The sequence below is a fragment of the Macaca thibetana genome, chromosome 15 (assembly GCF_024542745.1).
Source record: "Macaca thibetana thibetana isolate TM-01 chromosome 15, ASM2454274v1, whole genome shotgun sequence".
Taxonomy (NCBI): domain Eukaryota; kingdom Metazoa; phylum Chordata; class Mammalia; order Primates; family Cercopithecidae; genus Macaca; species Macaca thibetana.
In genome coordinates, this window is record NC_065592.1 from 5,120,355 (window position 1) to 5,147,803 (window position 27,449).

A 27,449-nucleotide genomic window follows, 5' to 3' on the forward strand; every position below is an offset into this window, starting at 1 on the left:
GGCAGTTGTAAAAAGCCACACAGCGCTATCATGTGTATCTTCACCTGGCTTGCTCCAGCCCCAACCCCAGCAATGACAGACCTGTTATCCACTACTGCAATCTGCTCATTTCAAGAATGTCATCTATTGCAATCATTGGCTTTTTTTTTTTTTTTTTTTTTTTTTTTTGAAAGTCTCGCTGTGTCTGCTGGATTGCAGTGGCCTGCTTTTTTTCCCACCTCAGCCTCCCCAAGTAGCTGACTACAGGCGCGCCACCACGCCCGGCATCGGGGTTTCATGTTCAGGATAGTCTCGATCTCCTGACCTCGTGAGCCTCCCAAAGTGCTGGGATTACAGGCTTGAGCCACCGCGCCCGGCCGGATTATTGGCTTTTTTTTCCCCATGCAGCGGCATCATTCTCTGGAGAGTCATCCCATTGTTGCATTTATCAGTAGTTTATCCCTTTTTACTTCTGAGTAGTGCTCCGTGGTATGTATGTACCACAGTCTGTTTAACCATTCACCTGTTGGAGGACGTCTGTGTTTATAGATTTGGGCTATGACACATGTACAGGTTTTTGCATTGACATCAGTTTTCATTTCTCTGGGACAAAGTCCCAGGGGTTCTATTGCTGGGTTCTATGCTTGTTGCAGGGTTAGCTTGTTTTTGTTTTGTTTTGTTTTAACCTGTCAAGCCATTTTTCAGAAGCTTTCCAGTTTCCATGCATCCTCACCAGCTTCAGTGTGAGCACTATGATCTTATCTCAGCCACCTTGATAGGTATGTACTGATATATCATGGCTTTTATTTGCATTTCACTGATGACTAATGGCATTGAGCATCTTTTCATGTGTTTATTTGCCATCTACATCTCTCTAGTCAAGTGTCCCTTCACATCTTTTGTCTACATTCTATTTTTGAAACTGTTGAGTTTTGAAAAATTCTTTATAAAGTATAGAAACTAATTCCTTGTTGAACACGTAGTTTGTCAATATTTTCTTTCAGTCTTTAGCTCCTCTTTTTATTCTCTTAACAGGGTCTCTTACAGAGCAAAAGGTTTTTATTTTGATGAAGTCTATTTTATTAATTTTTCCTTTTATGGATCATATTTTTGGTGACAAATCTAAAACCTCCTGACCCAGCTCCATATCCCAAAAGTTTTCTTATTGTTTTCTAAAGCTTTTATAGTTTTAAGTTTTATGTTTAAGTCTATGATCCATTTTGAGTTAATTTTCATACAGGGTGTGAGACGTAGGTTGTGGTTCTTCTTTTTGTTTGGTGGTTTTGTCTGTGGATGTCCAGTTGCTCCAGCCCATTTGCTACAAAAGCTATCTTTCATTGAATTGCTTTTGCATCTTTGTAAAAACTTAATTGAGTATATGTGTGCAGGTCTGTTTGAGGATTCTTTATTGTCTGTCCCATTGATCTATGCATCTGTCCATCTGCTAGCTATATAATGAGTCTTGAAAGGGTAGCCTGTAGCAGGGTATGGTGGTGTGCACCTGTAATCCCAGCTACTTGGGGGACAGAGACAGGAGACCCCCTTGAACCTGGGAGGTGGAGGTTGCAATGAGTCGAGATTGTGCTACTGCACTCCAGCCTGGGTGACAGAGCAAGACTGTGTCAGAAAAAGAAGAAGGAGGAGGAGGAGGAGGAGGAGGAGGGGAGGATGTATGTGAAGGCCATGGTGGTCGATAAGGACTTTCCGGAGGACAGGAAGCCCAGGAAGGTGTCCCCAGTGAAGGTGACAGCCCTGGGTGGTGGGGACTTGGAAGCCACGTTCACCTTCATGTGAGTGTTGCCCACTGCGGGGCCCCTCAGGCCACTATCTCCCCTTCCCAGACCCACCTGGTGCCCATTGCCCCATCCTGGTTTTGGGTGTTGGTAAGAATCACCCCCTGCCTTGGAGGGAAACATCCCGGGCATGCTAAAGCTCGGTGGGGAGGGGGGGAGCAGTGGAATTTTCAGGCGCCAGGTCAAGGCCATGCACCAGGTGAGCTGAGGATGGCCCAGGTGTGTCCTGGGAGCCGCTGCCCACGTGTCTCCTGTTTTCCAGGAGGGAGGATCGGTGCGTCCAGAAGAAAATCCTGATGTGGAAAACGGAGGAGCCCGGCAAATTCAGTGCCTGTGAGCTCCTCCCCCACCCCACCCCCACCCTCCCCCACCATCAACCCCAGCTGCACCAGCCCCACCACAGGCAGAGAGTGCCCGGGCTGCCCTTTTGCCAGGGTCCCAGCCTTGCCCACCTCCAAGGAGGGGCTGGCCCGTCCTTCCCCAGAGGCTAGTGGCCCTGACGTCAGACACCAGGTGTGTCCAGGGCACCTGGGTGACCACTGAGACATTCCTGAGTGTTTCTTCGTGTGGTCCTGAGTGCTCTCTCTGTGAATGACCCATCTTCTCTGTCATCTACAGATGGAGGCAGGAAGCTCATATATGTGCAGGAGCTGCCCGGGAGGGACCACTTCATCTTTTACTGCAAAGACCAGCACCGTGGGGGCCTGTTCCACATGGGAAAGCTCATGGGTGAGGGGCCCGCTGGGGCCTGCGTGTCCTGCCCCACGGTCTCTGCCTCCAGAAGCCAGTGGAACCAGCATCACCACGCCCTGGCACGGGGGGAAGAGGAAGCCCCCTGTGCCGGCCTTCATGTGCCGCGCACCGCTGGGCAGGCGGTCCAAGTACCTGAAGTGGGAATGGGGTGGGCCAGGCAGGGACAGACACGGCCTCGGTGACATGAACCTGCCAAGGACTGCTTCTGGGGTCTCCAGTGTAGGAGGGTCACCTGAATGGGGAGGTAGCGTCCTAACACGGCTCTTCATGGCGCAGGGAGCCTCCAGGGTGGGAAGGTGGCCAGTGCCTCTGGGACACAAGGTCCCTCCAGGTGAGGGCTGTGACCCTGCAGGGTGGCTTTGGGAGCTGCCCAGGTCCCCTGGGGTTGCTGAGTGGCTTGGAGAGTCCCCGCCACTGTCCCCCTTCCTGGGGACCTCTCACCTGGGTGGTGGCCATCTGCTCTGTCCCCAGCCCCACCCCAGAGCTCTGGTTCACTCTTGGGCCTCTCCCCCTGTCCTGGTGCTGGGCAGTGGCCGTCTTCTCTGTCCCCCAGTCCCACTCCGGAACTCCCGTCCAGTCTTGGGCCTCCCCTCCCCCTTGTCCGGTGCTGGGTGGTGGTCGTCTCCTCTGTTCCCAGCCCCACCCCTGAACTCTGGTCCACTCTCGGGCTTCTCCCCCTGTCCTGGTGCTGGGCCGTGGCTGTCTTCTTTCGGCATCTGCTCCCTGCAGGGCCATGTCGCTGTCCCCACCTCGGCTCACCTGTAGCCACCTCACCTGCAGGTAGGAATCCTGACATCAACATGGAGGCCCTGGAAGAATTTAAGAAATTCGTGCAGCACAAGGGACTCTCGGAGGAGGACATTTTCATACCCCTACAGACGGGTGAGAGGACAGCTATGCCCAGTCCCCCGTGTTTCCCCCTGTGTCTCTCTGTGACCTCCAGTGTCCCATGACCCCTGTGTCCTCCCATGTACCCCGCATTCCCCGTGTGCCCTGAGTCTCCTCACAGGCACTCCTGGGCCCCGCTTAGGGTTCTTGTCATTGAAGAGTCTGAACTCTGGGCTGTGATGGGGTCCGGGCCCTGCTTAGGGTCCTCATCCTTGGAGGGTCTGAGCTCTGGGCTGTGATGGGGTCCGGGCCCTGCTTAGGGTCCTCATCCTTGGAGGGTCTGAGCTCTGGGCTGTGATGGGGTCCGGGCCCTGCTTAAGGTCCTCGTCGTTGGAGGTTCTGAGCGCTGGGCTGTGATGGGGTCCGGGCCCTGGTCCAGGGCGTCTTCTCATCCTTGGGTTTTTCTTGGTCTCTGCAGGAAGCTGCACTCCCGAACACTAGCATGAGTGAGCCTTTGGGAGGACACTGGACAAGCCCAGAGTCCTGGGTTCCCAGGGTTCAAAGGTCCATCTGTTCTGGCTCCTGCCATCCCACACAAGCAGGGAGACCCCCCGGGGTCAGGCACGAGGTTGGCACCTCTCAGAGTCTGCCCACCCACAATTCCTGGGACATTTGGGAAGTCCTTTGTTTCACCTATTCCCTCGCCTGCCAGCCCGAGTGAGCGTCCTCCTCGGCCCTTCCACAGCGAGGCCTCCCTTGGGCTCCCTCAGGTGTCAGCTCGGCCCATCGCCCCCTGCATCTGTCCCCACTCGGTCGTCTTCCCCCAGTCCACTCACTGAGGATGCTCAGAGGCCTGCCCGGTCATTGGAGGAGCTGAGGTCACTCTGGAGCCCCAAGGCTGCCCAGCAGTGGCTGATGTGGGGGCTGCAGATCCTGGGGAGGGAGCTCTGGGCCTGGCCTCTGCCCTACCCTATGGCCTCCCTAACCTCTGCTCTTCCTAGCACAGCAGCCCCTAGTCTGCACCCAGAGTCCACCCTGCTGCCAGACACGGAGCCCGGACTGCCTGGACCTACCCTCCAGCCATGACCCTTCCCTGCTCCCACCCGCCTGACTCCAAATAAAGAGCTTCTCCCCCAGCTCTGGGCAGGCCTCTCTGTGGGGATGGAGGGACTTGCACCGGCTCCCTGGGAGGCCTGCTGGGAGGGGGAGCCACAAGGGAAGCTGGGGAGACGTTGGACCTAGCAAGCGTCAAACCACGAGAGGCATGACGTCAAACAGGCCTGCGGGGCCACGTGATGTCCTGGAGGGGCCTCCTGTAGAGCCACCCTCAGGTCTCAGGTTTAGCTTAGGACAGGCAGGGCCCTGGGCAGGAGCGTTTGGAAAGCCACTGGGGAGGACAGGAGTGGGGACACAGTGTCAGAGCTGCAGCAGTGGGGCCACTGCAGGGCTCCTGTCCCAGGGGTCTCAGAGGGATCCTCCGAGTGGCCCCACTTTAGCAGCCTGGGTTCAGTGGCAGCGCTGGAGAGAGGGGCACTGGTGCCTCCATCATCACCCCCAGAGCAAGGCAGAGCAAGCCCCGGTCTCCGAGATCCTCAGCCCCACCCTGGCCTTCCCATGGTTTGTTCAGGGGCCATGGTCTGTACAGACACTGGGGCTGCTGGGACATGAGGAGGCCGACCGCAGCGAGGGAGGAGACCACTGCACCGCAGTGATAAACACGCCCCAGGAGCCACAAACCCAAGCTGGACAGGCCTCTCGGGGGTTGAGCCTACAAAGTGACCGCCTCTCCCCAGGGCCGCACCAAGTAACCACTGCCTGCCTCCCGCCCAGACCAGCATCCTCACCTCCTCCTCTCCCACCTGGACGTGATTCTTGGCTTAGACTACAGGGTGGTCCTGAAGTGAGCCAGGCCAGCAGGGCCCAGGCGAGCCGAGATGGAGCCAGCTTGGGTGTCCACAGGCCACATGTGGAGGACAGGGCAGACCTCACCCCACAAAGATGGGTGAGCAGTAAGCCATCTCCCCCACCCAGTGCTACCATGCAGATTCCAGAAAGGTTAGGATGTGTGTACAAATTCAAGATTGGTTGGTTATTTGCTATAAACTTAAAAAGTTAAAAAAAAAATACATATATATGAAATTGGCTGGGTGCAGTGGCTCACATCTGTAAACATTTTGGGAGGCCGAGGAGGAAGGACACTTGAGGCCAATGTTCAAGACCAGCCTGGGAAACATAGCGTTACCTCATCTCTATTTGTAAAAAGAGGAAAAAATAAATAAATAGTAAAAATATTTACCTGGTGGAAAAGGATTTTTGATACATCTAAGCAGTGGGGAGAGTCTCCTTGGGAAAGACAGAGATTGGACTGCAGAGTGCTGAGCGTGGGTGCAGGGATGATGCTGGCAGGAGGTAGGCACATGAGAAGCTGGGAAGTACGTTCCTGCCCACTTGGAGGGCCTAGCATGGGTAACTGTGGGTTTCCCTGCATCCCTGCCTGAGCTGTTGGTCCATTCATCTGCCTTATCCATCCAATGTCCTGGCCACCTTGTGATGGGTGGACCATGGACCTGTAGCCCTGGGAATGTAGCCCTCGAGGTGGGGGGCTCTGTCCTGGCAGACATGGGCCCCATCATTCGTTTCTGCTCCCAAGAGTCCCGGCCCCATGCGACTTCCCCTTCCAAGCTCAGCACCCCCCAATTCCACCCACAAACTCTCCGGTCACTGAGTCACATGAAGCCTCTTCCCATGGCTCATAACCATGGGGCCTTCACAGACACCCAACATCTCAAATATTTGAGGACAGTGTCCCGAATAAGTCAGGAAAACTTTCACTCCCAACCCAAGCATGGCAGAGGCACCGAGCAGAATCTCTCCAGGAGCAAAATGAGCCTTTCAGTGTTTGAAAATCAAGAAATCACAGATGCGAAGGAGGGCAGTGGAGCTTTTGCGTTCTTTCAAAATGAATTTTTAAATATTTGTACAAAGGGACACATGTATCCCGGAGACGGGGCACCAGACGGGTTCTCTCTGACATGACTTGTTCACTAGGGGCCGAGTGTCCAGGCTGAGAGCGAGGGCCCCAGGCAGACTGAGAAGTGTGACATGGGGCTCGTGGGTCACCAGCCTTCCGGAAAGTGCTCAACCTCTGTTTCTTTGTTCGTAAAACAAGGACCACAGGAGCACTCACCAGCAAGGTTGCTGCGAGGACTGGGCACACATCTACACACAATCTCACACATGCACACACATATGCACACACACACACACCCCTACACACACCTATACATGCTCTCACACATGCACACACACACTGCCACATTTTCTCCCTCTCACACACACACACACAGTCTCACACCCACACACACACCTACCTACTCACAATGCACCCCCTGGTATACAGGCCTGGTACAGCCTAAGTCTACATGTCTGTCAATGGTGTCCTTCTTGCTAGAGGGTGTAATCCGCATGCCTGCTGTGGTCTAACTCCATGTCTGGACTCAATATTCGGAAAACAAAGATGCTGGAGTCAGCTGTGATGGCGGGTACCTGTAGTCCCAGCTCCTCAGGATGCTGAGATGGGAGGATCGCTTGAGCCTAGGAGTTTGAGACCAGCCTGGGCAACAGCAAAACTCTGTCTCAAGAAAATAAAAAAAAATGTTTTTAAAGACATAAGCAAGCAGTCATTATCCATGGAAGGATTTCAAATCACACCACTCCATATAGCAAAAAATAATTAATTTTGTTTTTCTAGTGTGAGTCCCCCAGAAGCAGATGAGACAGACGGAAGCTCAAGTGGTTTACGTAGGAGGTGGTCCTGGGAGACTGTGGTAGGGTGGGGGAGGTGACGTCGGCAGGGAAGGCCGCTGGTGAGGGGTCCAGCATCAAGATGACCACTTGCAACCCACTGGGGCTCAGTCCCTGGTGTTGCCATGGTTTATACCAGCTCCAGCCTGTCATGGCATGGGGATGCTTCCATAGGGCACTAATTCCTGGCACTTCCTGCTGCTGCAGGGCAGGGCAGCTTTGGTGGAAAGACGAACCTTCGAGAGAGAGGAGCTGAGAACACTGAATACAACACTCAGTTTCACTAAGTCTTCTGTGTGTTATTCTAGTTCATGCATAACAGTTGGCTTTTTAAGTGCGGTGGAAATGTGGCCGGCGTGGCCTGCTATGGCGAGACCCAAGGGGCTATGACGGACCCCATGGCACCCACTGCAGTCCAGCCCTGGCAGCTTCAGAACACTCATGCCCCACACTGAGCTCACACTTAGCTGCCACCGAGTCTTCAAGGTAACATTTGCCTGTGATAATTTCTAAAAAAAACAAAAAAGACAGAAGTCTTAGAACAGAAACATTCTTGGGCTGGGCGAAGCTCCAGCTTCGGTAGTCAGTGTCAGTCATGGCTGATGTCCATCCTTTCCTCCTCGCCGCTGGCCAGGGGCTCAGCTGGACTAGGTCACTTCTCCAGTGGGATAGCACCGACCTTCAGGGTTCTGAGCCCCCGGCTGTGCACCTTGGAGATCTGTGTTTCTGCTGTGCCAATTCACAGGCCTGGAAGCATAGAGGGTGCCCAGAGAACCCCGGAGTTCTGTGCATCCACCCCCTGCCTCTCCCATGGGACGGTGCACCTGCTGCTTGGTGACAGCCAGACTCACTCATCCAGCAGTAGGTTAGCAAGACTATCACACTGTACAGACAAAAGAGAGATGGGCAGAAGTTAAAAGTTCTAATTTGCCTACAAAAGTAAAGGTGGCATCTGGCTCGCTCCTGGGCCCTAGGGAACACTGAGCACCTGCCCAGAGGATGCCAGTGATGGTGGGGCTGGAGCTGCCCGTCTCGCCTGGCATTGCCAAAGGTTCAGTGGGCAGAAACCCTCAGCCGTCTGAAGAAGCGGTGCATTTCAGATCAGGCCCCAGCAGGAAAGTCCCATGAGGCCCTGGTGAGAACCGGCCAGAGGACATGGGGTCCCAGTCACCTGTTGGACACCATGGTGTGGGCAGGTCCAGGAAGCTTTTCTTCTCCTTTTTTTTTTTTCTTTTATGAGACACTGTCCTTCTCTGTTGCCTAGGCTGGAGTGCAGTAGCGCAATCACAGCTCACTGTAGCCTTGATATCTCAGGCTCAGGCAATCCCACCTCAGCCTCCTGAGTAGCTGCCACTACAGACGTGCATCACCATGCCCAGGTAATTTTTTGTTTGTTTGTTTGTTTTGTTTAGAGACAGAAACTCCCTATGTTGCCCAGGCTGGTCTCAAACGCCTAGGCTCAGATGATCCTCCTGCCTTGCTTGGCCTCCCAAAGTGCTGAATTCCAGGCATGAGCCACCGACTGTGCCTGGCCTCTTCTCTTCTTGTTGGTATTTGTCTATTACACACAGTGAACAGCAGGAGAAATATACCCAAAGGCTGGTGGCAGTGCCCTCCCCTAACTCACCCCTAACCCCACCAACAGACTCCAAACAGAACCAGAGCCCAGAGGTTTATTCTCTCAATGCGGGGGGATTCCGTTGCCACTCGCTGCCATCTCTGCAGGATCACTCCTATGCATCTTCCCTTGGACCTGACTGTGCTCAGTGCCAAGCCCCCGCCCATCCGCTTCCTGGTGAGCGCCTCTCACTGGCTCCTCTCCTTGGATGGGCGCTTGTCTCCCCCTAGGTCACTTCACTTTGTTCTGTTCCTGGCCCAGTGCCGCACTCTTGGATATCAGCCTTTTTTTTCCGAACAATTCATGGATGCTTGTTCTTCCTTTCTGGCAGCATTTAGAAGTTCGTTTTATTTAAAAACAAAACAAAACAAAAAACAACAATAAAAAAAAAAAAGCTTTATATTCTTGATCTTTCGAGATCTTTCCAGGATCATTTATTTTCATCTTTTAAGTCCAAGAGCTTTCCAGGATGGGCAGGCCTGTGTCTCTCCGCACCTGCCTTGCCTGAATGTGTGAGCGCTTGCGCGTTCCTTCTGCTCTGGGAAATGTTATGCCATTCTTGGTCTCCTGTCCTCCACCCGTGCGCGTCGCTGCTCCTGGAACGCCCTGGGTTTGCAGGGAAGGCTCCCGCGCGCCCTGCCCCCTCCCGCCCGCGGGCTCTCACTCAGCTCTGGCTGCGAGCTTCCTCTTCGCAGTGGCCTTCACCTTCTGTCTAGCTGCGGTCTTTCCTGCATGGTCTCACTCATTTCCCCGTTTGTAAAGCACGTGTTTCCGAGCCCAGTCTGCTTTTGTGCCGTGGCCGCCCGTCCTCAAGGGGCGCGTTTGGTGCCCGCGGTGGCCTCCGTTGCCGTAGCGGCGCTCTGGTTTCCGCTCTGTGGGCCGCTCGCCAGCTGTGTTCCTTTGCCCGTCCCCAGGCTCAGGTCCAGGTACTGCTCCTCCCTGCAGGAGTGACCCGATTGTCGTGGGTCCCGCAGTCACTGGCTCTGTGGACGTTTTGCTCATCTCCTGCTGAGAAGCCTGGAGGAATCCTGTCTGTCCCCAGCCTCCTTGGGGCAAAGGCCGGCGTGCCCGGGTCTCAGGCTTCAGGGCATTGCCTGCTTGCTGTTCTCTAGGGGCAGATCAGGGGCCTGCCAGCGGGGCCTTGTGGAATGTCACGGGGATGGCACTGCCTTTCCGTGGGGCCTGTGGGTCACACTCCCTCCAAGAAGGGGAACGGACCCACCCCTGGCGGAGTCCTGGGCCTCCTTCCCTGGCTGCCGGGGAAGCCTGCCTGGGAACGCAGCTGCAGCTGGGAGAGGAAGGCACGGGAGGTTCCCACACCGCCGCTCTTCCAGAACTCGCTCCGCCGCCGATTTGGAGCAGCTCACATTTTGTTTTGTTTCTGCTTCCATCCGCAGTATTTATTTCTGCCTCCTGCGTTTCTGTTCTTCTCCAGTCTCCCCAGAGTCGGCTTCTTTATTTCCACCTCTGTAAGGAACCAGCTTCTGCCTCCGAGGAGCGTCCCTGCCTGGCCCTGTGCCGACTCCCAACTGGCACTCCTGTCTCACGTTCCCTCCTCATTTCGGTTTTGCTCTGTTGTTTGTTCGTTTGTTGGAGTGCGGTGGCGCCATCTCAGCTCACTGCAACCTCGCCTCCCAGACTCAAGTGATTCTCCTCCCTCAGCCTCCCGAGTAGCTGGGACTACAGGAGAGGGTCACCACACTTGGCTAATTTTTGTTTTTTTGGTTTTTTTTGAGACGGAGTCTCACACTGTCGCCCGGGCTGGAATGCAGCGGGGCCCTCTCGCTCACTGCAACCTCCACCTCCCGGGTTCAAGTGATTCTCCTGCCTCAGCCTCCTGAGTAGCCGGGATTACAGGTGCCCGCCACCACGCCAGTCTTATTTATTTATTTATTTATTTATTTATTTTGTATTTTAAGTAGAGATGGGGTTTCCCCATGTTGACCAGGCTGGTCTGGAACTCCTGACCTTGTGATCTGCCTGCCTCAGCCTCCCAAAGTGCTGGGATTACAGGCGTGAGCCACCGCACCCAGCCTAATTTTTGTATTTTTAGGAGAGATGGGGTTTCACCATGTTGACCAGACTGGTATTGAACTCCTGAACTCAAGTGATCCACCCGCCTCAGCCCCAAAGTGCTGGGATTTCAGGAACGAGCCACTGTGCCTGGCCTGCTCTGTTATTATTTTTAGTACTGATTTGAACACTTGGTTCATTTATTTCCATGTTTTATGTTTCTTTCTTTCCTTTTTTTGTCTTTTTTTTTTTTTTTTTTTTGGAGACAGGGTCTTGCTCTGTCACCCAGGCTGGAGTGCAGTGGCGTGATCTCGGCTCACTGCAACCTCCGCCTCCTGGGTTCAAGCGATTCTCCTGCCTCAGCCTCCCGAGTAGCTGGGATTACAGGTGCCCACCACCATGCCTGGCTAATTTTTGTATTTTTTTTTTTTTTAGTAGAGGCAGGATTTCACCATGTTAGCCAGGCTGGTCTTGAACTCCTGACCTGAAGTGATCCACCTGCCTTGGCCTCCCAAAGTGCTGAGATTACAGGCATGAGCCACCGTGCCTGGCCATATTTCCATGTTTTATTTTTCTAATGCTTATGTCTGTAATTTTCTCTAAGTGCAACAAAGGACACCTTTAGCTGCATCCAACAAATGTTGATATAGATTGCTGTCATTGTTATTCGTTTCTCAGTAGCTCATAAGTTCCTTTGTAATCCTAAGAGTATACACTGTCAACTATGGGAATCTGTTGATACTTCCTTTCTAATATATGGCTGAAAAGTTTTTGCAAACATTTCTCATGTACTTAAATTAATTTGTGGGTTTTGGTAGTTGCATATTTCCACAAACACCTATTAGATGAACCTAACTGATCACATTATTTACATCTTAAACGCTCAAATATTTTTCTCTACTTCATCCGTTTGTTTCTGAATATCTCTGTTAAATAATCTCGCTTCAGTTGTTGATTTCTCATGTTCTCCTTAAATTCAATTAGTTTTTGCTTCATATATTTAGAATTTATAATTGTTTTGGTGTGGTCAGCTCAATGGTGGTGACTTTCTTTTCCCTAGGGATGATCATTCCTGTTATTAGCACCAAGCATCTTTGTGTGTTCACATTTGATGTTTCTCCTCATATTTCACAGCAACTTCTTTTGGAAAATATATTTTCCTTTTCATTCTTTGGTTTTTAACATGAGTCTCTTTCTGATTTTTTTATTATTTTATTTTGAAATTCGCATAGAGAAAAAAAGTGTTTTTTTTTTTTTTTTTTTTGGATGGACAGTTCTGTGGCTTTTAGCACATATACAGATTTTTTGTTTTTGTTTTTTGAAACAAAGTCTCGCCCTGTCGCCCAGGCGGGGGTGCAGTGGTGCGATCTCTGTTCACGGCAGCCTCCGCTTCGAGGGTTCAAGCGATTCTCCTGCCTCAGCCTCCCAAGTAGCTGGGATTGCAGGTGCCCGCCACCATGCCTGGCTAATTTTTGTATTTTTAGTAAAGACAGGATTTCACCATGTTAGCCAGGCTGGTCTCGAACGCCTGACCTCAGGTGATTCATCGTCTTCAGCCTCCCAAGTGCTGGGATTACAGGCGTGAACCACTGCGCACGGCCACATGTATAGATTTGTGTAACCACCACTGTCATCAGCACACAAAGCAGATCTGCCACCCCCAGTACCCCCTCCTGCTTACCCTCCACAGTCAAATCCTCCCCCAGCCCCTCACCTCTGGAGACCTCAACCTTTCTTCCATCTCTATAGTCGTGTCTTCTCTAGAATATCACATAAATGGAATTGCATAGTATGCAGCCTTTTTAGACTGGCTTCACTCATTCAGCATATTGCCTTTGATATTAGTCCACGCTTTTGAGCATATCAACAGCTTGCTCCTTTTAATTGCTGAGAAGTATTTCTGCATGGATGGACCACGGTTTGCCCAATTGATGGTGAAGGCGTTTGAGTTGTTTTCAGTTTCTAGCAATTATGAATGGAGCTGCTACACACATTTGTGTACAACTTTTGTTTTTGTTTTTTTGTTTTTGTTTTGTTTTTGCTTTTGAGATGGAGTCTCGTTCTGTCACCCAGGTTGGAGTGCAGTGGTGTGATCTCGGCTCACTGCAACCTCTGCCTCCTGGGTTCAAGTGATTCTCCCACCTCAGCCTCCCGAGTAGCTGGGATTACAGGTGCACGCCACCACGCCTGGCTACTTTTTGTATTTTTATTAGAGATGGGGGTTTCACCATGTTGGCCAGGCTGGTCTCGAACTCCTGACCTCGTGATCCACTCGCCTCAGCCTCCCGAAGTGCTGGGATTACAGGTGTGAGCCACCGTGCCCGGCCTTATACAAGTTTTAACTATAAACATGTGCATCCTGTATTTTCATTTCATTTGAGTAAATTAGAACAAGACAAATTACTGGGTCATATGGTAAGTATATATCCAAATTTATAAGAAATCGCCCGACAGTTTTCCGAAATAGTTGTGCCATTTTGCATTCACAGCAGCAATATAAGGGTTGCGGTTGTTCCACATTTTTGCCAGCATTTTGTAGTGTGAGGGTTCTTGGGAAATAGTTTTGCCATCTATTAGGTGTACAGTGGTGTCTCCTGGTGGTTGGTGTGCATGCATTTGCCTGGCGACTGGTGATGCTGCGTTTCGGCTCTCGCGCGCCTATTTGCCATCCAATTGTCTTCTTGGGTGAAGTGTCTGTTCAAGGATTTTGTTTTCTTTTATTGAGCTATTTTCCTTCCTTTCCCTTCCCTTCCCTCCCCTCCCCTTCCCTCCCTTCTCTTTTGAGACAGAGTTTCGTTCTTGTTGCCCAGGCTGCTGGAGTGCAATGGTGGTAATGGTGTGATCTTGGCTCACCGCAACCTCCGCTTCCTGGGTTCAAGCAATTCTCCTGCCTCAGCTTCCCAGGTAGTTGGGATTACAGGCATGCACCACCATGCCCGGCTAATTTTGTATTTTCAGTGGAGACGGGGTTTCTCCATGTTGGTCAGGCTGGTCTTGAACTCCTGACCTCAGGTGATCTGTCTGCCTCAGCCTCCCAAAGTGCTGGGATTACAGGCTGTGAGCCACCACGCCTGGCCCTGAGCTGTTTTCTTTCTTGATCTTGAAGTTTGACATTTCTTTGTGTGTTCTTTTGTTGGGATATGTAATTTGCAGATATATTTTTCAGTGTGTAGCTTTTAAAAAAATATCTTGGCCGGGCGCAGTGGCTCAAGCCTGTAATCCCAGCACTTTGAGAGGCCGAGGCGGGTGGATCACGAGGTCAGGAGATCGAGACTATCCTGGCTAACATGGTGAAACCCCGTCTCTACTAAAAATACAAAAAACTAGCCGGGCGTGGTGGCGGGCGCCTGTAGTCTCAGCTACTTGGGAGGCTGAGGCGGGAGAATGGCGTGAACCCGGGAGGCGGAGCTTGCAGTGAGCCGAGATCACGCCACTGCACTCCAGCCTGGGAGACACAGCGAGACTCCGTCTCAAAAAAAAATAAATAAATAAATAAAAATAAATAAATAAAAAAAAAAATAAAAAAATATCTTTTAACAGCATCTTTTGCAGAGCAGTTTTTAATGTTGATGATGTCCAACCCATTCCTTCTCCTTGAATGAGTCATCCTTCTGGTGCTCTAGCTGAGAATTCTTTGCCTAACCCCAGGTACTGACAGTCTCTCCTTTGTTTTCTTCTGAATATGTTGTAGACTTGCGTTACATGGAGACCTGTGGTCACGTGGGAGCTGGTTTTCTGTGAGGCAGGCCTGTTGCTCATGTCAAGGACCATCGGACTGCCTGTGGACCAGCAGCTGTTCCAAACCCAGTGGGTGAAAAGATCGTCCTTTCTCCATAGAACTGAGCCATGGGTTCCATTAATACATGAGCCCTGTCCGTGTGGCTGTTTCTGAATGTTCTATCCTGTTCCATCGCGTGTGTGTACAGCCCTTTCCAACACACATGCTCACACCCCCTATACACACACATGTGGAGAAAACGATTTCTTAGCAGCCCGTGTGGCTGCTGCCTGCATCCCCTTCCTGGCCTGCCAGCCTCCATCCGCACGTTTCCTCCCACAGAGCTTGCTGGGCTGTGGACAGACACTGCCTCTCGGGCCCCGAAGGTGTCCCTGAGTGTCCAGGCTCCTGCTGAGAAGGGGCCAGCCACGGAGTCTCATTCAGGGGCCGGATGGTCAAAGGGCCTGGAGGAACACCTTTTCCTCGCTGAGATCTGGTAGTGGGCGGGAATCCTGCCTGTCACTGGGAGAAGGTCAGCAGGGTTAGGGGACACCAGAGCCTTTCTCTGTGGCCCCTGGGGGCTGGGACCTGCCCACTTGTCTCTGGCCTGAAAGGGCAGTGGCCCTGCCTCTCTCCACCCTGGGGATGGCAGGACACCCCCCAGCAGCCCTCCCTGCAGGGAATGACTGGGTCGGGCTGACACCTATGGTGCCGCCACCCGGGGGAATTGGGAGTGGGCGGGGAAGGTGGTGCCTGGCCCTGGGAAACACAAGGGTGCCATTGTGAGCCTGGCATCACCTGCAGCCCTGGCCTCCTGCTGGGGTCAGCCCTGGGTCATAGGACAGATGCTTCAAGTTCAGGAGCTCCCCCAGTCCCAGGAAGGAACCCAAGAACCCCTGGCTTAGAGAGCAGTCGGGGCTCAGGTCAACAAAAAAAAATTTTAAAATCCTGATGGTTAGGCCTGTGGACCAGGCATCTCTAGCATCTGGGCCCCTAATTCTGAGTCCAAGATTCCCACTGTTTTGCACCCACCGTGCCTCCACACCCTCATTTCCCTCTCTGAGAGCTGGTCAGCTTCCAGCCACACTCATGCCCACCTGGGCCAGAAGACTCGAGCTCCCCTCTCTTTGCCTTTTCCCTGGTAAGCACCCCTGCCTAGGTCCTCCTTCTTTCCTCACTCCTAAAGGGACAAGACTCATTCAATCCTGAGAGTCATCCTCAGCCTCTGGGCCCAGGGATTCCTCACCTTTGGCATGGGAGACCCCTGAGGTCAAGGAAAATGAGTCCCATGCAGCCCGGGGATGAGGCAGGAGCTGATGTTGGAAAGACAGATCCTGGTGGTCAGTCTAAGTGGCAGGGATTGTGGTGCACTGTCATTTATGCATGTCATCAGGACAAAACTGCACTTGATTTTAAGGAAAGGGCTTGGTGATAGAAGTGGTTAGAGGACCTGGAGCTCTCAATTGTGTCAGAGAAAATGCAGACTCAGCCACACAATCATAATAGTTTCAATCCCATGTTGCTCAGTCATCTAATAAATGAATGGATGAATGGGTGGAGGATGGATGAATGGATGAATGGATGGATGGATGGATGGATGGTGGATGGTGGATGGTGGATGGTGGATGGTGGATGATGGATGAATAGATGGTGGATAATGGATGGTGAATGGGTAGGTGGATGGATGGTGGATGGATGAATGGGTGGGTGGGTGGGTGGATGGATGGATGAAAGGTGGGTGGATGGATGGAAGGTGGGTGGATGGATGGAAGATGGATGGATGGACAGATGGTGGATGAATGGACAGTGGATGGATGGATGATGGATGGTGGATGGATGGATGGGGAGGTGAACAGATGGATAATGAATGAATGGATGGATGGTGGATGGATGCATGGTGGGCAGATCACTTGAAGACAGGAGTTCCATATCAGCCTGGCCAACATGGTGAAATCCAGTCTCTACTAAATATACAAAAAATAGCCAGGCATGGTGGCTGGCGCACGCTTGTATCCCATCTACTCAAGGGGCTGAGGCAGGAGAATCACTTGAACTCGGGACGTAGAGGTTGCAGTGAGCCAACATTATGCCACCGCACTCCAGCCTGGGTGACAGAGTGAGATTCTGTCTCCAAAATAAATACGTAAATCCTGTCCTTATCATATGCTGAAACTCACAAAGCAATAATGTCAATTCTATAATTATGAAATTGCAGGGGACACATTTCCACTATTACTTTGGGGACATTATCACATGAGAATTTTTGTTGGTCAGGGATCTCAAATTCAAATGCCCACAAGCAAGTAATTAAAAGAAAAAAAAAAAGAGGCCTAGAGACCAGGTATGAACTACTGAGAAAGAATAACAACAGAGGAGGGTAGAGATTAAATGTGAATACTGAGGGTGCTGAAGAGCAAGTCTAAATGCAGTCATCCCACCGCAACACCAAAATCCGAGAATGCAAAAGTCCCTCATATAAAATGGCACAGTATTTGCATATAGCCCACGTACATCCTCTCCTATAATGTATTTATTTATTTTAGACAGAGTCTCGCCCTATCACCCAGGCTGGAGTGCAGTGGCATAATCTCAGCTCACTGCAGCCTTAACCTCCCAGGCTCAAGCAATCCTCCCACCTCAGCCTCCCAAGGAGCTGGGACTACAGGCATGTGCCACCTTGCTGACATAATTTTTGTATTTTTTGTAGAGATGGGATTTCGCCATGTTGCCCAGGCTGGTCTCGAACTCCTAAGCTCAAACAACCCACCTCCCTCGGCCTCCCAAAATGCTGGGATTATAGGTGTGAGCCACCGAGTTCAGCTTCTCTCCTATACTTGAAATCATCTCTAGATTACTTGCAATACCTAATAAAATGCCTATGCACCAACTGATTCTCATGAATTGAATGTAGTACGTGGCATTCAGGACATTCAATGTTGCTTTTCAGAACTTTATGGATTTTTTCCCAAATATATTTCATCTACGGTTGATTGAATTCATGAATATGGAACACACAGATAAAATGGGTCCATTGTACAGAGGATGATGGAGACTAAGGGGAAATATTGAGGATAACAGAGGCCAAGTGTAAATACTGAGGAGGGTGAAGAGCAAGTGTAAATACCGAGGAAGGTGGAGACCAAAGGAAAATACGGAGAACGATGGAGAGCAAGTATAAACTTCAGGATGATGGAGACCAGGTGTAACTACTGAGACTGATGGAGATGTAAATGTAAATTTGAGGATGATGGAGACCAAGTGTAAATCCAGAGGGTGATAGAGGCCAAGGGTAAATATAGAGGATGATGGAGGCTAAGTACCAATACAGAGGATGATGGAGACCAAGTGGAAATACTGAGAATGATGGAGACCAAGTGAAAATACGGAGGATGATAGAGGCCAAGTATAAATACTGAAGAGGAGACCAAGTGTAAATACCAAGGAAGATGAAAACCAAGGGTAAATACTGAGGAGGATGGAGCCCAAATGTAAATACTGAGGGGGGTGGCAACCAAGAGTAAATACCAAGAAGGGTGACGACCAAGTATAAATACCAAGGATGATGGAAAGCAAGTGTAAATGCCACAGATGATAAAGACCAAGTGTAAATACAGAGAATGATGGCGATCAAGGGTAAATACCGAGATGATAAAGACCAAGTGTAAATACTGAGGAAGATGGAGAGCAAGTGTAAATACTGAAAAGGATGGAGACCAAGGATAAATACCGAGAGTGATGGCGACCAAGTGTAAATACCAGGGAGGTTAGAGAGCAAGTGTAAATACCGAGGAGGGTCGAAAGCAAGTGTAAATCAAGGAGCGTGAAGATCAAGTGTAAAATACAGAGGATGATGGAGACCCAGTGTCAATTTGAGGATAGTGGGAACCAAGTATAAACACCAAGGAGAATGGAGAGCAAGTGTAAAATACCGAGGATGATGGAGAGCAAGTTTAAATGTGGTGGATGATGGAGACGAATTGTAAACACCGAGGAGGATGGAGAGCAGGTGTAAATACCTAGGAGAATGGAGAGCAAGTGTAAAATACTGAGGACGATGGAGAGCAAGTTTAAATGTGGTGGATAATGGAGACGAATTGTAAACACTGAGGAGGATGGAGAGCAGGTGTAAATACCTAGGAGAATGGAGAGCAAGTGTAAAATACCGAGGAGGGTGGAGAGCAAGTTTAGATGGGGAGAATGATGGAGACGAATTGTAAACACCGAGGAGGATGGAGAGCAGGTGTAAATACCTAGGAGAATGGAGAGCAAGTTTAAATGGAGAGAATGATGGAGACAAATTGTAAACACCGAGGAGGATGGAGAGCAGGTGTAAATACCAAGGAGAATGGAGAGCAAGTGTAAAATACCGAGGAGGATGGAGAGCAGGTGTAAATACCGAGGAGAATGGAGAGCAAGTGTAAAATACAGAGGAGGTTGAAGATCCAGTGTAAATACTGAGGAGGGTGGAATGCAAGTATAAATACAGAGGATGATGGAGACCAAATGTGAATACTGAGGGGGTGGCAACCAAGTATAAATACCAAGGAGAGTGGAGTGCACGTATAAAAATACAGACGGCCGGGTGCGGTGACTCACGCCTGTAATCCCAGCACTTTGGGAGGCCGAGATGGGCGGATCATGAGCTAGGAGATCAAGACCATCCTGGCTAACACGGTGAAACTCAGTCTCTACTAAAAAATACAAAAAAAATCAGCTGGGCGTGGTGGCGGGCGCCTGTAGTCCCAGCTACTCCGGAGGCTGAGGCAAGAGAATGGCTTGAACCCGGGAGGCGGAGCTTGCAGTGAGCTGAGATCGCACCACTGCGCTCCAGCCTGGGCAACAGAGAGAGACTCTATCTCAAAAAAAAAAAAAGTAGAAGGATGGAGACCGTGTGAAAATACCAAGGATGATGGAGACCAAGTGTAAATACCGAGGAAGACCGTGCTTGCTTCAGCAGCGCTTGTTTGAAGATACTGTGGAGGCTGGAGAGAAATATAAAACAGGAGCCTGCAGCCCGGGCAGCGGTTATTTGGCCTCCCTGTCCTCCAGAGCGAAAAACAGCAAAATCGACCACAACAGCCATGATTTACTGAGTTCCTGCTCTGTGCCAGCAAAGAGTAAGTCCTCTGAATACTACCAGGGAAGTACCATAAAATCAACCCATTTTAGAGATGATGGAACTGAAGCTCAGAGAGTTAGTCACTTGGCCAAGATAAGAAGCTCAGAGAGTTAGTCACTTGGCCCAGGTAGGAAGAAGTTAGATTCAGGATATGAATCCAGACCCTATAATTCCAGAGTCTTGCACCAACCACCATGCTCTTGGGCCTTTGAACTGACCAGAAAGAGTTCGTAATCATTGATTGCATTTGGTGCTGAAGCAGAGCATAGGCACCAGCAAGTATGGAAGTCATAAGTATTTTGCTGGGTACGTCACCCAGAGGGAACACATGTGGTAACCAATACCCACAAAAGCTAGAACATTGCCAACTCTGTGGGCACCACCCCAGATGCAGCCCACCCAGTGGTCAAAAAACAGATAAAATTTACCATCTTAGCCATTTTTAAGGGTGCAGCTCAGTAGTATAATGTATATACTTATGTAGTTGTCAAACAAGTCTCCATAACTTTCGTCTTACAAATCTGAAACTTTAAACTCATGAAACAACAAATCCCCTTTGCTCCCTGCCCCAGCCCCCAGCTCCTGGTAACCACCATTCTACTTTTGTTTCTATGAATATGATAACTTCAGGTACCTCAGGTAAGTGGAATCTCAGTCTTTGTCTTTTTGTAACTGGCTTATTTCACTTTGCATGATGTCCTCAAGATTCATCCATGTTGTAGCCTGTGTCAGAATTTCCCTGTTAAGGCTGAAAAATCTTTTCTTATACATATATACCACATACCATATTTGCTTATCTGTTCATCTTTCAATGGACATTTAGGATGCTTCTACCTCCTGGCTACAGTGAATAGTCCTGCTGTGAGTATGGATGTGGAAATATCTTTTCTAGACCCAGTTTTCAATTGTTTTGGCAGTGTATGCAAGAGTGGGATTGCAGGATGATATGGTACTCCTCTTTTTAATGATGTGAGGAAGCTCCACACTTTTTTCCACGTAGGCTGCACCATTTACATTCCCACCAACAGAGCGCAAGTGTTCCAACTTCTCCACATCCTTGCCAACACTTGTTATTCAGGCTTTTTTGATAGTTGTCATCCTAATGGATGTGAGGTGATTATCTCATTGTGGACTTGGTTTGCATTCTCTGATAATCAGTGATGTGAAGCATATTTTCATGTGCTTCTTGGTCATTTGAAAACCATCTTTAAGGCCAGGTGCGGTGGCTCATGCCTGTAATCCCAGCACTTTGGGGAGCCAAGGTGGGCAGATCACCTGAGGTCAGGAGTTCAAGACCAGCCTGGCCAACATGGTGAAATCCTGTCTCTACTAAAAATACAAAAACTAGCCAGGCATGATGGCAGACGCCTATAATCTCAGCTACTTGGGAGGCTGAGGCAGGAGAATCACTTGAACTCGGGAGGCAGTGGTTGCAGTGAGCCAAGATCATGCCATTGCACTCCAGCCTGGGCGACAAGAGTGAAACTCCATCTCAAAAAAAAAAAAAAAGAAAAAAAGAAAAGAAAAGAAAACCATCTTTAGAAGAATGTCTACTCAAGTCCTTTACCATTTTTTTTTCTTCAGCACCTTTTTTACTCATTTTTTAAGTGGGAATATTTAATTGTTTTCTTGTTGAGTTGTAGGGTTTATTTATTCTAGATGAAAATCCATATCAGAGATATGATTTGCAAATATTTTCTCTCAGCTTGTAGGTTACCTTTTCACTTCGCCGTTAGTGTTTTCTGATGCATGAAAGTATTTATGATTGATGTACTTCTGTCTGTCTGTTTTTGCTTTGGTTTGCCTGTGCTTTTGGTGTCATATCTGAAAAGTCAGATATGCAATTTCAAATATTCCTGTATTTTCTTCTAGAGGTTGTGCAGTTACAGATATTACCATTAGGTTCTTATTTCATTTCTAGTTAATTTTTGAATGTGGTATAAGGCAAGGGTCTCCCTTTATGCTTCTGCAAATGAATATCATTTTCCCAGCACCATTTGTTGGAGAAACTGTCCTTTCCCCAGTGACAGGTCTCAGCACCGTTGTTGAGGATCACTTGAACATATACACAAGGGTTTATGTCTGGGTTCTCTGTTTTATTCTATTGGTCTATATCTTTGCCTTTGGCCAGTACCACACTGTTTTGATAACTATAGTTTAGTAATATGTTTTGAATTCAGGACGTGTGAGTCCTCCACTTTGTTCTTTCTCCAAATTGTCTTGGCTTTTTGGGGTCCTTTGAGATTCCATGTGAATTTTAGGGTGAATTTTTATATTTATGAAACACATACCATTTGGATTTTGATAGAAATTGCACTGAATCACTTCAAGTGGTAGGGAAAATTGACAAGATTAAGGTCTTTGAATCCAAGAACACAAGATATCTTTCCATTTATTTGTGTCTTCTCTAATTTCTTTCAGCAACATTTTATAGTTTTCAGTGTACAAGTCTTTGAGCTTGTAGGATAGGTTTATCCCTTAGTATTTCATTTTTTTTTTGATGCCATTGTATTGAAATTATTTTCTTAATTCCTTTTGGATTATTGATTGTTAATGTATGGAAAGGCAATTGATTTTTGAATGCTGATTTTATATCAGCAACTTGGCTGAATTCATGTACATTTCTAACTTTTTTTGATAACTTTGGGGTTTGCTAAATATAAGATCATGTCATCTGCAAACAGGGATGATTTTACTTCTTCCTTTCCAATTTGAATGCCTTTGCCTTCTTTTTCTCACCTAACTCATCCGGTTATGAGTTTCAATACTAACTTGAATAGAAAAGACAAGAGCCAGCACCCTTGCTTGTTCCCACTCTTGGAGGAAAAGCGTTCAGTCTCTCACCATTGAGTATGACGTTAGAAGTGAACTTTTCATAAGCGACCTTCATTGTGTTGAGGCAGTTTCATCCTCTTCCTATGTGTGGAGTGTTTTTACTGTGAAAGGATGTTGAATTTTGCCACATGCTGTTTCTGCATCAGTTGGCATTACCATGGGGTTTGCCCTTCATTCTGCTAATGTGTCTGCATGGTTCATATGTTGCTTCATCCTCAGAACATACTCTCGTGTGTCTGGCTTCCTGCATTCAGCTCATGGGATTCATAAATGTCTGTGTTTCAGTCTGGGTTGACTCCATTCTTTTCTCTCTCTCTCTCTCTCTCTCTCTCTCTCTCTCTTTCTCCCTCTCTCTCTCTTTCTCTCTTACTGTCTTTCTTTTTTGACAGAGTCTCACTCTGTTCCCCAGGCTGGAGTACAGTGGCACGACCTTGGCTCACTGCAACCTCTACCTCCTGGGTTCAAGTGATTCTCCTGCCTCAGCCTCCCAAGTAGCTGGTACTATAGGCACGCACCACCATCCCTGGCTAACTTTTGTATTTTTAGTAGAGACTGGGTTTCACTATGTTGGCCAGGCTGGTCTCGAACTCCTGGCCTCAAAAGATCTGCCCACGTCAGCCTCCCAAAGTGCTGAGATTACAAGCATGAGCCACCCCACCCCGCAAGCCTCCATTCATTTCTGTTGCTCTGTGTGTCTGTTTTGTGCACTACAACCTCACTGCCTTGACTCCTGTAGCATCATAAGTCTGAATATCTCATAGCATAAGTCCTCCAAATTTGTTCTTATTCAAGATTCGTCTGATTCTATTTTAGTCCTTTGTGTTCCTCAGATTCCACATAGCAATATCTGCTGTTGTATTTCATAAAGAATGTATTGCATCTATACATCAATTTGGGGAGAACTCAACTCAGTAATACGTGGTAGGGGGAGCCCCACAATGTGAAAAGGAAGGAATAATAAGCTGGGAACAAATACCTGCAACTCTCATCTCAGGAAAATGACTCACATCCCCAATATGTAAAGAGCTCCTAGAAATTAATAAGAAAAAGATCAGCAAAGGAGAGTATGAGATCCTTTACAAAAAGAAATACAGAAGGCTTTAAGCATATGAACATATGTCCATTCTCAATGATAATATACAACATTGTTTAATCCAAAGGTTTGAAAATATACTCTGAAGTTGTGTAGAAATAGGAACTTTTATTCATTGCTGGCAGAAATATAAGTTGTCTGCCAATGGATGCAGTTTGACCGTATCTATCAAAATTACAAACTGGCCAGGCGCAGTGGCTCATACTTGTAATACTAGCACTTTGGGAGGCCAAGGCAGGAGGATCACTTGAGGTGGGGAGTTCGAGACCAACCTGTCCAACATGGTGAAACCCCATCTCTACAAAAAAAAAATACAAAAATTAGCTGGACATGATGGTGCTCCTGTAATCCCAGCTACTTGGGAGACTGAGGCACTTGAACCCAGGAGGCAGAGGTTGCAGTGAGCCGAGATCGCACCACTGCACTCCAGCCTGGGCAACAGAGAGAGACTCTGTCTCAAAACAACAACAACAACAAAAAACCCCACAAAATTACCAATGTATTTACCCTTTTGTTTATCAGTCCCAGCATAGGGAATTCATCTCACTTAACACTTCTACACTTGACATATGTTCACAGTTATTGATTGCGGCTTTCCTCACAAGAGCAAAAGATTAGAAACAACCCAGTTTCCTCCAGCAAGGATCTAGTTAAATAAATGATGACCATCCACATGACAAAATACAATGTAGTTGGGAAAGAAAATAAGAAAGAGTGAAAGGAGGGAGCCTTTTGTATCACTTTTTGTATCACTCTGGAAAGATCTCTGGCTAAACCCAATTGCTACCAGGGCTAGCACTTACTATTCTGTGCCTGAGACACCCAGTTGGATTTTGCCAGCACCTTGGGAGATTGCTTTACCAACATGTCCCCAACACCTGGGTCATCACGGTCACTATGGGTGAGGCCAGAGCTCCTGGCCCAGCTCAGCCACTGACCAGAAGAGAGACATTGGCCATTCCTCCCATGGAAGACGTAGCCCAGGTCCTGCAGTGAACTCTAACCCTGGGCCTCCAGGTCACATGAAGACAGACAAACTGCAGGGAGTTCTTCTTTGCTTGCCTTAAAGAATCAAGGCCAACTTCATTATGGAACCAGGAAATGGATTTTCTCACATGCCCATTTTATAGATGGGAAAACTGAGGCCCAGTGAAGGGAAAGCCACTGGGAATCATGGATAGCATGGCATGGCCATTCAGAGCAAGGATCCCACATCCCCTCCACCACAGGCCCCACCCAGGCTGGCCTTGAGCTGCTGGACAGGAACTTGTGCCTGACCTACCAATCCAGGCAGCTGCTCCCACTGAGCTTGGACCACGTGCTTGAGACCCACCTCCCCTCATTTAAACCCTGCTCGGGCAGCCTCACACCAGTGGGGACCGTGCTTGTTCACAGCAATTCTCTCAAGCCTCTAGAACAGAGCCTGACACCAGAGGCACTTAATGTTTACTGAATAAATAGATGAATGAATCAGTGTAATCCTCCCAACAGCCCTTCAAGGAGGTGCTCTGAAGAATCCTCCAATGCAAAGAAGTCTTGGATTCATTCATTCATTCATTCATTCATGCATTCAGCACCTGTGCGCTGCTCCCTGTTGTATGCAGACACCTGGAATATGACAGTGAACCTCAGACACCTGGAATATAACAGTGAACCCCAGACCCCTGGAATACGATGGTGAATGCCAGACACCTGGAATATGATGGTGAACCCCAGACCTCTGGAATACAATGGTGAACCCAGACACCTGGAATACAGCGGTGAACCCCAGACACCTAGAATATCACAGTGAACCCCAGACACCTGGAATATGATGGTGAACCCCAGTCTCCTGGAATACAACAGTGAACCCCAGACACCTGGAATGTGACGGTGAACCCCAGACACCTGGAATGCGACGGTGGACCCCAGGCCCCTGGAATGCGACGGTGGACCCCAGGCCCCTGGAATGCGACGGTGGACCCCAGACACCTGGAATGCGATGGTGGACCCCAGGTCCCTGGAATATGACGGTGAACCCCAGGCCCCTGGAATATGACGGTGACCACAGACACCTGGAATACGATGGTGAATGCCAGACACCTGGAACATGATGGTGAACCCCAGGCCCCTGGAATATAACAGTGAACCTAGACACTATCCCTGTCCTGAGAGCTCACAGCCCAACAGAGGGGACAGCATCTCACCCACAGCCAGCAGTGGGGGCTACAGAGCTAGAGCCTACTCTAGCATAAGGTCTTGTGCCAGTCACAGAGCTAGAGCCACCTCCAGCTCCAACACTCGGAGAGCTAAAGCCATCTTCAGTGTCGGTTCTTGCACCCCTTCTGGCACCAGGCTAGAGTTAGAATCAGCTCCAGAACAAGAGCCAGTTCTAGATCCAGCTCCAGCACCACTGCCCGGGATAGAGGCAGCTCCTGCCCCAGCTCAGGCCCCAGCTACTGAGCCAGTTCCCCAGCCAGAGCCCGGCAGCTTGAGTGTCAGCCACCACTCCAGCTCCAGTGCGGGAGCCTCAGGCCGGCACCACCTTCAGCGCCAGCTCCTGTGCCAGAGCTTTACTGCCCCTCCCTGGGATGACAACATTTAGTTTTTATAGTATGTTTCTATTTCACATTCTTTATGGTTTATTATATTTTGTGATTTAAGTTTTAAATACAGGTCAGGTGCAGTGGCTCATGCCTATAATTCCAGCTCTTTGGGAGGCCGAGGCGGGTAGATCGCTGGAGCTCAGGAGTTTAAGACCTGCCTGGGAAACATGGTGCAACCTTGTTTCTACCAAAAAAAAAAAAAAAAATTAGCCGAGCTATAGTCCCAGCTCTTCGGGAGGCTGAGGTGGGAGGATCACTTGTGCATGGGAGGTTGAGGTTGCAGTGAGCCGAGATCACGCCACTGCACTCCAGTCTGGATGACAGAGCAATACTCTGTCTCGGAAAACAAAAACAAATTATACACAATGAAATGAAATTTAACCTTTAATCATTGTAAACTGTACAATTCATGGATATTAAATGCATTTACTATGTGGTGTAACCATCACCACTATCTAATTCTAGAATTTTTTCATCACCACGAACAGACACCCTGTACCCATTAAGCAGTCACTCTCCACCCTCACCCCTGACAACCACTCATCCGCTTTCTGTCTCTATGAAGTTCTCTGTCTGGCGTGTGGCCCCCTCATGAGCACAGCTGACCATCCTTCTGCCCCTCCCCACCAAGCTGGAGACCCCTGACAAAGCCAACACGTTTGCAACCATGAACTCTACCGCTGACTACGACTTTGTCCAAAAGAAGCAATCCTTACCAAGGGACACGGGTCAGGTGTGGAGCCAACTCGGCCCTCCTCCCATGAGGCAGAAGGGACTGGAGATTCCCAAAAGCATCCTCTCAGCCATCTCCTGTGCTGACTCACCACAGGGCTGCCCTCCCCAGGGTCTGGCTGGTGGCTAGGCACTTATAGACTGGAGGGGACCAGGCCAGTCAGCCACCTTCTACCCACTGCAAGCCCAGGCCACCCTAGACTCCAGTGACTCTGTCCGTCTGTTGGATAAAAACTCCAGTGACTCTGTCCGTCTAATGGCAGGAAAAGAAGGAGACTGATCACCCTTCTCCCGGACAGCTCTTTCATTCTACGTCCCTGCCCAGCCAGGTGCCTGCATTCCCCACTCTGCACCCACAAAAGAAGCAACAAATCCCTGACTCCTGAATGGAGCTGCTAAGAAGCCCCAGAAGTAGACGCTGGCCTCAGAAGCCCTGCAGGATCCAGGCTTCTGCTGATCTTGCTATTTCTCTCAGTTCTGGGAATCGACCTCGCTGTCATCCCTGGGGACCTCCGGCATTAACTCCGACTCCAACAGCACCTCCTCCTCTTCAGCCTCCAGCACACCACGGCTGCTAAA

The 27,449-nt window shown here is 49.4% G+C and overlaps 2 protein-coding genes across 2 annotated transcripts in view; one reads left to right on the plus strand and one right to left on the minus strand.

Annotated features, from left to right (window-relative positions):
• DPH7 (diphthamide biosynthesis 7) overlaps nucleotides 1–27,449 on the minus strand; it is an 807,287-nt gene that overhangs the window by 732,929 nt on the left and 46,909 nt on the right. The gene's annotated exons all lie outside the window — the stretch shown is intronic.
• OBP2B (odorant binding protein 2B) lies at nucleotides 1,635–4,439 on the plus strand. The gene is made up of 5 exons (XM_050760683.1): nucleotides 1,635–1,769; nucleotides 2,035–2,105; nucleotides 2,391–2,501; nucleotides 3,306–3,407; nucleotides 4,099–4,439. Exons 1-5 carry the CDS (start codon nucleotides 1,648–1,650, stop codon nucleotides 4,437–4,439), a joined length of 747 nt encoding a protein of 248 aa, XP_050616640.1. The 5' UTR covers nucleotides 1,635–1,647.

What these genes read in the sequence shown, in the direction of transcription:
- OBP2B (XM_050760683.1), top strand. Translation starts at nt 1,648, where the DNA reads ATGTATGTGAAGGCCATGGTGGTCGATAAGGACTTTCCGGAGGACAGG. An exon ending in GCCCGGCAAATTCAGTGCCT is followed by an intron (nt 2,106 to 2,390) that starts GTGAGCTCCTCC and finishes TGTCATCTACAG; the next exon opens with ATGGAGGCAGGAAGCTCATA. An exon ending in TTTCATACCCCTACAGACGG is followed by an intron (nt 3,408 to 4,098) that starts GTGAGAGGACAG and finishes GCCCTTCCACAG; the next exon opens with CGAGGCCTCCCTTGGGCTCC.